At 47.9% G+C, this 9,962-nt stretch overlaps 1 protein-coding gene across 2 annotated transcripts in view; it reads right to left on the bottom strand.

The window, feature by feature from the left end:
• Positions 1 to 408: 408 nt before the first annotated feature.
• Positions 409 to 9,962, bottom strand: part of CAMLG (calcium modulating ligand) — a 207,286-nt gene continuing 197,732 nt past the window's right edge. Inside the window, exon 4 of one of the 2 annotated variants that reach the window (XM_069652571.1) lies at positions 409 to 2,433. In XM_069652571.1, the coding sequence (XP_069508672.1) occupies positions 2,242 to 2,433 (192 nt within the window). In that variant the 3' untranslated portion in view covers positions 409 to 2,241. The remainder of the gene's footprint in view (positions 2,434 to 9,962) is intronic. The other variant, XR_011304517.1, reaches the window with a different exon arrangement.

Here is a 9,962-nt window from a genome sequence, read left to right as displayed (position 1 = left end):
ATTTTAACCCCCTCGCTGTGGGCATAGTGTATATTAGCTTCACCCATTGTCGAATTCCGCCGCCAAAGTGTTCTAAGGAGGCATTATAGCCAATCGCAATGATGGTTGTTGCACCACCCTATCAGGCACACTATAAAATGTGGGGTTTCTCTGGCAAGACAGAAGCAGCAACCGCTGCACAAGCGTGACAGTGCAAAAAAGGACACTAGATGTAAACTGATGCTGCAGATCCAGTGAACAGTAACCAATTTGCTGACTTGGTGGTTCTTCAAGCAAGGTGGCACAGATTGGGTAGTTGTCGATCAGTAATTCCATCAAGGAGAAAAGCTTTTTTAAACAAAATGACACTTGACTAAAGATATTCAGTAGAATCTGACAACGACCAGAAAAAGAAAAAAAAAAGCAAACTTGTTTGACTCGTCCAGATTTTATTAATTTGTGCTACTCAAAATGAATGTTAACAACAAATGTTACAAAGAAAATATGTATTTTCTGGTAGAAACAAATTGAAGTTGTCCAGTCAACGTCTGCAATGGGTATTGCATCATATTTACATATAAATAGTTTAGTGCAAAATAATTTAAGTTATGTTAGGTTTCATTTAGCACATGAACATTCAACAAGTTCGTTGGCAGGCTAAATAGTTGCTGGAAAATAACTGAGCAAAAACATTTAGGCTACGCATCCAGAAAAGCTCTTCTGCAGCAGAAGTATTAGACAAGGTTACTTAGATGAGCATGTAGCAAACGCACAACAAGCCAGGAAAATACATTGTCTGCGTTTGATCTCCAGATGAAAACAAATAATGCATTGGGTCTTTCTTTAATGGCGGGTCCCAGTCAAATACGTTAGAAGTAGATGTATTCATCAGTCAGCAACAACATACTTTGGTTGTAAGGGACATACATACATAGAATTCAAAATAAAATGCGATATATAGAACACCGGGGCGACGCATTTACTTGCTTCGATATCACAAAACAAATTAGATTAAGGTCGAGAAAGAATAAAAAAGGTATCTGAACTACAACACATGTGGCTTCATCCAGAGTTGCACTCTCAAGGTTGTTTCAGTGCACCAAAAAACAAAAACACGCTGTGGCTGTGTTGGTGCAGGAAACAGTTCAGTTTGTTGTAGGTCATTAAAGCAAGCAAAAAAATACAACGACGCTCTAGTGATTGGTACCAGAGGTTTGTTTCAAGGGTGTGTATGCAGAAGAAATCGAGGATGAGACATGTCTAACTACACTTAATTCTCCACCTCATCCCCTTGCCAGTTGAAAAATATGACCAATAAGTTACCTGAAGTAGGGGGAGGTGGGAACGAGGACAAGAGCAGCAGACAGAGTGACAGATAGCTAGCCCCGGACATTGACACAATCTGGGCATTTAAATGGATAAATAGTGTAGGACAGGATTTCACTTAAAAAATTTTGATCAGGCATTTTACATTCTTTGAATGAAATACTTTTACAAAGTAAAAATAACAGCTTGCTAAAAATTGTACAAAGCCAATTTTTAGGATAGGGTGCCTCCTCTCTGCAGCAATAGCTTAATGTTCTCTAGAAAAGATAGGACACTGAAAATGTATGTACGATCCCATATTTGTATTTTTTCTGTGCTTTCACAGCTGAACGCAAATGACAGAAAATGGGAATCCGTACTTCATTTTTTTCATCATTCCCAATAAGTATCTATTCCAGCAACCTTTCAATACCTTTGGGACATGGTCTCTCTATCAAAAATCAACTAACCCTTATGATTTATGTCTGTAAATGATTTTGAAGTTCTTTATTTTCCAAACTGTACCTGCATTCCAGCTATGTACACAAACATTAAAAGCATTTTCTTTCCCCATTTGGCCCACAACATCCCTAAAAAAAAATGCAAAATTAAAGAATACCTGAAAATGGAATAATATGTACTATTTCCTGAAATTACCCCCCAAGGAGACTTTTTTACAATTAAAATGAGCTTCACAGTACCAATCCCTTTTACCCAGCATATTCCTAAAATACTTCGGTTTATGCAGAATCAAGGTTACTCCTCTCAAAGTAAAAGCTAAGACTTGTAAAGCTAAATTTGCAATTACTTGAGTAAAATAAATACAACGCCCGGCCTAAAACCAGAGACCCAGGTTACTCATAAACGCGATTACTTTTGAAGCATCTTGCATTGCGTTTTAACGGTTTATCGTATCAAGAGATGTTACTGGATAGAATGCCATTTCTTCTGTTTGGATCAGGGAACTTCTGAACCAAACAAGAAAAACAGTTCATGGCAGAAGATAAAAGTAAAGAAGTAGACACACAAATCTGTGAAGACATCTCCCATTTTGCTATAAGTGTCCATGGAACGATTGATCAGTTCTGAAGGGATTCCAGACAGCAAGAGTGCTGCAGTCAGCACTGTAGTCTTCATCTTCTTTTCTCCCTGAAAAACAAGTAGAGGTTAAAGATTTCAATTAATTAAATCCGCGCCTTTTCAATGTCGATAACATTTTATCAGATAAGTGTGATGGGTAAAATATAAGTATAACCAGGGTCCCTTGCACACTTGAGAAAGAGGGGCTTGGAAGGGGTGCAGAGAGGCTAGAGCAGTTGGATTTTGTGTTATACAACAAATACTTGCTCTGAATGTACTGTGCGGCCCATTACATATCCTTCAGCTAAAAAGGTGGATGGCGAGGTAGGAGAAGGGAAACAGGTTAAGCAGCAAGATGATTGTGCACCCGTATGAAGTCAACTTCGCAAATCATTACAATAAAGAAAAGACAGTTTGACTAATGGTTTCCTGGCAACCTTCCCAGATGGGGCCACTATGCAACTCCTTGCCTCCGTTGCAAGACAGTGGTAGATTGGCTTTGATAGCTGAACCCCAAAGGGCCTCCATGCCAAGTGGATTGGCAACACTGCACTGCACTGCATTTCAGGCAAATTAAAAGTTCACAAATGACAGCCAATATTGGGGTATTTGCTGGCTCGTTTGACTATTTCAATGATTGTAGAAGGAAATCCTGTGCGATTGTGGGTACACCCCATGCTGGCTCCACAGGCTAATTTCATAACAAAGGAAGCCATTTCTCTGGACAGGGATTGGAAGCAACATGCTGTGCACACCTGTGTGGAAGGGATGGGGAGAGTGATAAAGACAGCCGGGTAGGTGGGTTGAGGGGCCATCTATTGCTCACCTATGAATGAGTTGGGAAGGGTGTAAAAACAGGCAGCCAATTGGATGGGTCGAATTAATTTACCACACAATGTAAGGGTTGGTGATCTATGTACATGGTGGGGGGGAGGGGGCAATTAAAAGTACACATTGGTGATAGGAGTCCCTGCTCTTGTACATAGTGTGGCAATATGCTGGGTGGAGGTGGCTGGGTTTTGCCACAGCAGTAAAGGAAGGGGCAGGGGGAACTGGACATAAACCTGACGAAGATAAAGAGTGCCATGATACCCACCTAGGACCGCTCTGAGCACATTGCAAAGAAGACACGGAATGGTGGCAAAGCCATGCACACAAACGTATGATGATGCACAAACTGGTAGCATACGCGGAACTTACTGTTGTGGTGACACAGTTTACCCTAAGGTCTGCAGCATTCACTATATACAATGATGCATCAGCCCAATGGCTCGGGTGAAGCCAGTGACTTCAGGCAATACTGATGGGAAAGGCAGTACAAATATAGGAATGGACTAAGAATGTCCAAGAGCATCAGTCACACGCTGTATTTCTTTTATCTCCACACAAAAGTGTTTTATCTGGACAGCGCCAATAGCTAACTGGCAGTGGAGGCGCTTGTGCGGTCTACTGTGGACTGTGCAAATGCTTTGCATCTAGACTTACCCACCTATATAATGGGAAAACGTTGCAGCCAGACGGCTCCTAAAATCTTAAACAGTGCAAGCATATTACCTCTTTTCTTTGAGATTTGCATTGGCTGCTTGTTTGGCAAGCTTGTGTGCAGTACCCTTTTGGAAGAATACAGCAACCTTGACCTCCAGGCAATAGGAACCCAACCTTTGGTACAAGTCTGTACTACACAGGTTGGCAGTGTGGCTGAGCGGCCAGGCTCATCTCAAGAGTGATCAATGTGAGCAGTGGGGTTTTTACACAGAGATTCACAGTGACAAGTATTCAAAGAAATTCTTACACTCCACATTTCTTGATTAAACAAGTATTTGACAGTCAGTTCAATAATCCTTCAAAAGGGAGCAATATAAATGCAACACACAAATACACTTCAAAATACACACTCTCAGTTTCTCTAAATCAGCAAGTACCCATTTGGGGTGGAACACAGTAGGTTCCTACACCCGGAGGTGACAAATAACTAGGACACTGTGGACATTAATATATCACTGGTACATTTAAAGCAATATCGAGTTTGGCGTCAGAGAAAAGGGTTTGGGAATAAAACAAAGGTTACACAAATATTCTGAAGCAGGTAAGTACTTTTAACCCCCAATGCAAAGTAAATCAACCCTTTCCTGGGGGAAAGGTAAAGCACAAAGTCAGAGGTAAGAAGAGTCTTTCAGGTATCGGGCCATTCAGGCTAGCCAATGTTAATTGAACAAAAGTCTAGGTGAGCTGAAGCACTCCTTGCAAGTAAAGGTCTTGCACATTATTTTAGAAGTCTTTGCAGAAAAATAGAATCACTGTACAGCACAAGCTGAGAGGCTTGTGAAGTGCAAAGCTGCAAGCAACTCTACAAAAGCAACCAAGACCAGTCTCAACTGAGAACAAGTAAGGCTACACAACAAGAGGTAAGTCCCCTTAGTTTTTACAGTACCTTTGGTTAGAAGAAATGGTTCCAGCTGGCTTCTGTTCCTGTGTAGGTCTGCAGATCCGGTTGTTCCTGGCCTCAGTCGCGGGGACAAGAGGGAGGACGCATGGGGACTCCTGCACTACAATGGAAAGGTCGGCGGCAGCAATGGGCAAACTTCAATTCAGTGGCACTTCGCTATTTCAGCTCCTCGCGTCTCTAGCAAATCGCAACACTGCGGTTCTCGGATACCACGTTAGACTTTCCTCGCATCTGGGGTCCAGCATTCTGTTGAGGTGGCTTAGGCTTTGTCAGTCCTGCTTCCTGGGAGTCCGGAGGATCTTCCTGGAGCTCGGGTCCGACTTAAAGACACTCACTCGATTCTGGTGTTCCGTTCCCTGGTACTTCGGTTCTTGCAGAGGCAATGGAGGTACAGCCAGCTCCAAGAGGATTGCCAGATGAGCTCGTCTTGGGGTCGATTGGTCCCACCAACCCAAGGGGAGAATTCGTCCTTTGCAGGTCTTCTCTAGTCAAGGCGAATTCGGAGCTTCAGTAATGCAGCAGGGCTTCACCAGGCAAACCAACGGTCCAGGAGTTGCAGCAGGCGTCTCTTCCAAGTTGTTTTTCAGATTCCTTCGTCCAGTGGTCGACTACCTTCCAAGCCAAAAACCCTCGCCTTTTATTCAGGTTTCTCCCATTAATTCGCAGACTGTCAATCACACAGCAAGGTGGGTGTCTTCAGAGGACAGCCCTCCAGCCAATCACCCTTGGGTGCATTCCTGTAACCAATGAGACCAAGTACAGGGAGTTTCGGGCACTTGCCTCACTTCCTGCCCCTGCGCGACATGCTGGAGCCAGAGGCGGGCTTCACTTGTGAATCCCGCTAAAGAAAACGAGCAGGGACCAAACCTGGTTTGGCGCGAAGAGTAAATCTCAAGAAGGACCTTTCCAAAAAGAAATGGTGAAAAAAGAAGACTGGGCCCTTTTGACAAAATGGGCACCCATAGGTGTCTTACTGCAGCTGCAATTGCAGCCCGCAGTAAAAACACAATGGTAGTAAAAAGTAAACCACTGCCACCAGCCATTCATTTTACAATTAATAACAAAATTGTTACATGAGAAACTAGACAAAGGTGATACTAAGTAACCACTCTAGCACACTATTGTAAGATACTGTATGCTGGTTCTAGAATGTTACAATATATAAGTAAAATAAATTTCACTTCACTGCTCTTGGAAACAGTAGTTTCACTAAGAGAAGGTATTTAAACCTTTGGGAAATCTAAGACTTCCCTATGTCCCAGGTTCTGTTTGTCACAATGTAAAGATGCTGCCTATGGTAGAAGGGAATACTCCTCCGTCCCGTCCCCTTTCCTCCATACTTATGGGACATCTCTCCGTCCTGTGGGACAGGACCGGAGCACTTTTGTAAAAAGCATCCACATTTTTTTCTAAAATGTGTCCCTCTTTCCTGCGTGGGGCCCGGCACGCGGCCGTAACCCCGCCCACCTTGGCTCCGCCCCACGCATCGCCCATCAGTCCTTTTCTCCGCACGATTGGGGCCGGACGCACTTGCACCCTCGGAAGATTTTATTCCGTTTTTCCCTCTCTGGCTCTCGCTAGCGTTCATTTACTAGTCTGTCTATGTCTTTTAAACTAGATTTTCCAGACTGTTCATCGTGTCACTGTCGCTTCACAAGGGCGGATCCCGTTTAGAGTGTTTGGGTCCGGAACACCGTTGGGACTCCTGTTTTTACTGTGACTCCCTTTCGGTCCGGGCTCTTCAACGTCGGTTGGAGTGGTGGGAGGAGGTGCTCGGACGGACTCCTTCGCATTTTCAGGCGTTCATCGACGAGAAGAAAAAACGCCCGGTAAGTTTTGATTTTCAGAGCACCCCGGCCGGTGGATACCTTTCCGGGTTCCTCTCAAGCCGGGAGGGGCTTTGAGCGCTCTGTTACCGGGGTTCGCCCTGAGGTGCCTGTCGGGCCTAATAATTCTACCAGAGTTTTCTCCGAGGGTCTCCGTAAGGGGCCTGTGATCCCCGGAGTACACTCAGAGGCCCCTCCTCTGGGGCTGTGTGTAGACCCAGTTCTACTGAGTCGTGGGGTACCGGAGCTTGCTCTGAGGCCGTTCTTTCGGTTTCCCTCAAAAACAAAACCGGGGTATGCCCCAAGGTCTTGGCTGGGCTTGAGGTTACCGAACCTATGTTCGAGGCCCGTGCCGATAAGGCTTCTACCGGGCCTAGGTCCGAGGTCCCTCGTACAAAGGCTAAGGCTACCAACAGTTCTGAGGGGCCAGGCAAGGCCCGGTCAGTGAGAGCGCACCGTTCCCGCTCTTGTGGTGACACCATATCTGTTGAAGGGGCAAAGAAGAAAGTTTCTTTTACCAGCAGTGCCAAGGCTCTTCCTTCGAAGGCTCAGTTGGCATGTCGCAGAAACATTCTAGGCCTCATAGTACCGGCTCTGCCGAGGTTCCTTACGTTAAGGCTCAAATTAAGACCCCTGATCCATCGACAGGGACCCCTGCCTCACTTCCTCACGTGCCGCAGTTCCCCTCAGATGAAGACAAAATGGCACCCGTTCCCGCCACGACCACGGTGGCCATTTTAGGTACTACCCCCTACAACTACGCCATCAGCCCCTGGTGTAGGGTTCGGTCCTTCGGGTGAACCTAAGGTCCCTTGTGCGCATCATTACCGGCCAGTTTATGATTGGAACTCCTGGATGTCTCTTCCGCACAAGGTTTCGTTGCCCGCGGGGGCGGCTCCCTTGATTTATGTGGATACGTCGGCGGAGGGGCTTGTATGGCACCCTTCCCCGTTGCGTCCCTGGATTTGTCCACCTCATGAGAGGCCTCCTCAGGTTCTGAAACAATCTCCTGAGGACGCCTTTTTCTGTAAATTTCAAGCGCTTATGCGCACCGACCCCATGAGGGAATTTTTCAAGGGGCTTTTCAAGGAGATATGTCCACCCGCGCCTCCGGCTCCGGCCGTCCCGTCCCGTCGGTGGTTCCGCCGGCGCCTCCCCCGGCACTTCTGCCTGTGCCGCCATTGTCCCCAGTTTACAAGGCAGTGCCTGACTTGGCTCAGCAGGAGCCGGACCCGTCGGATGACCCTCAAGGCGAACAGGACAACGAGGACCTGCCCCGCTCTACCAGAGCTTTCCATGACCGGGTACTGGACATGATGAGCTTCTTAGATGTTCCGGTGCCCGAGGCACCTGCTCCGCAGGAGGGCGTGCTTTCTGGGGCGTTCACCTGGTCTCCTTTGGAGCGTACCGGCCTGTTCTTGCAGAAGGACGTTCTGGCCGAGGTGCGAAGAGTTTGGGAAAAGCCAAACTCAGGACTTTTTGTAAATAAAAAGATTGACGCGAGGTACAGGCTACATTCCTCGGAAGAAGTGGCCTTGTCGTCTTGTCCGCCTCCCTCCTCCACAGTGGTGGCTGCGGCCACGTTGCAATCCAGACCTGCAGCTTCCTCCTCCGCGACGGCGACTCAGGTCTTGGGAAAGGAGGACAAGCTCCGGGACTCCCTAGGGAGGAAAAGCTTTGCCAATTCGGCCTTGGAACTCAGGCAGGCCAATGCAGAATTGATTTTGGCGGGAGCTAACATGCGGATGTGGAGAGGTCTGTCGGAGTTTGAGGAGCATATCCCGGTCGAGAAGCTGGAGGATTTCAGAGGAGGCCTTTCTGATGCCAGGGTCTTGGCCCAGGATCTCCTGGAGGCTGCGGCTCATCACGTAGACACCTCGGCTCGTGGTCTGATGTTAGGGGTTGGTACTTCGCGGCAAGCATGGCTGCATGCCACTAAGTTCTGGAAGGAGGTGAAGGCAAGGTTCTGGACCTTCCATTTGATGGTAAGGAGCTTTTTCACTCTTCTACTGATGTAGAGCTCACCAAAACCAAAGACAGCACTCAGACGGCCAAATCTTTGTCTGTTCTGGTTAAACCTCCCTTCAAGACTCAAAGGCCGTTGTCGCAAGGTCGACCTTCCTCTGGTTTTAGGGGCTTCCTCGACTGTAAAAATCGCAGAGTGGATACTCCTGCGGGGAATAACCGCTGTAGACAACAGCGTACGTGGTATTTCTCCTGCTCCTCAGCCTCATCAGGTTCAGGTGGCACCGCCACCAATAAACCTGCCAAATGAGGGTTTTCCGCGCTCGCTCGAGCCCCCGGTGGGAGGACGCATTGCGTCTCATTGGGAGGCGTGGCCGACCATCACAGAAGACAGATGGGTCTCGTCAGTCGCTCGAGCGGGCTGCCGCTTACCTTTACCCCCTACCCTACCCCTCAACCCTCCTTTTCAGCTGTCGGGCTCACCCTCCCTCAAGGCCGAGGTTCAGAAACTTCTGCTCCTCAGAGCTGTGGAACTCGTTCCCCTTGGGGAGCGAGGGGAGGGCTTCTACTCCCGGCTGTTTACGGTGCCCAAACCCAACCAGGCTGGCCTGCGCACCATCCTAGACCTTTCCCAGTTCAATCTTTTCCTACCCCAAGAGAAATTCAAGATGATTACGCCCGGCCAAATTCGCTCCTCGTTGCAGGCGGGCGATTGGCTCAGCGTGGTGGATCTTCAGGATGCGTACATGCATATCCTGATTTGGAACCCACACAGGAGATACCTCAGTTTCTCTCTGGGAGAGGAGCACTTCCAGTTCCGGGTGCTTCCTTTTGGCCTCAGTTCGGCGCCGTGTGTCTTCACGAAGATGATGTCGGTGATCGCGGCCCATCTTCGTCTCTAGGGTATCCATGTGTATCCCTATTTGGACGACTGGCTTCTATGAAGCCCTTGCCCGTTGGCAGTAGCGGGCAACCTCCAGTCTCTCCTTCAGCTCCTGTTCCATCTTGGGCTGTCGGTGAACTGGCGGAAATCCTCCATGACGGTCTCACAGGACCTGACTTTCCTGGGTTTTCGCTGGAACACGATAGACTGCCGTGTGTATCTGACCGGGGACAGAATGGCGGATCTGTTGGCCACGTGTCAGATGCTTACGCAGTCGGAGAGCATGTCGGCCTGGTGGTTCCAGAGGCTTCTGGGCCTCATGGCCTCGTGTGTGCTGGCTCTTCCTCTTGCTCGTCTCAAAATGAGGCGGACCCAGATGGCTCTTCGGAGTTCCTGCCGTCAGGCTGTGGACCCGGATTCCAAACGGATAATGATTCCGGATTCCATGAGAGTGGACCTGGACTGGTGGTCTTCTCTC

Source organism: Ambystoma mexicanum, chromosome 3p (assembly GCF_040938575.1).
Source record: "Ambystoma mexicanum isolate Mex_15411 chromosome 3p, UKY_AmexF1_1, whole genome shotgun sequence".
In the NCBI taxonomy this organism is placed as follows: domain Eukaryota; kingdom Metazoa; phylum Chordata; class Amphibia; order Caudata; family Ambystomatidae; genus Ambystoma; species Ambystoma mexicanum.
This window is presented reverse-complemented; position numbering and strand designations above follow the sequence as displayed.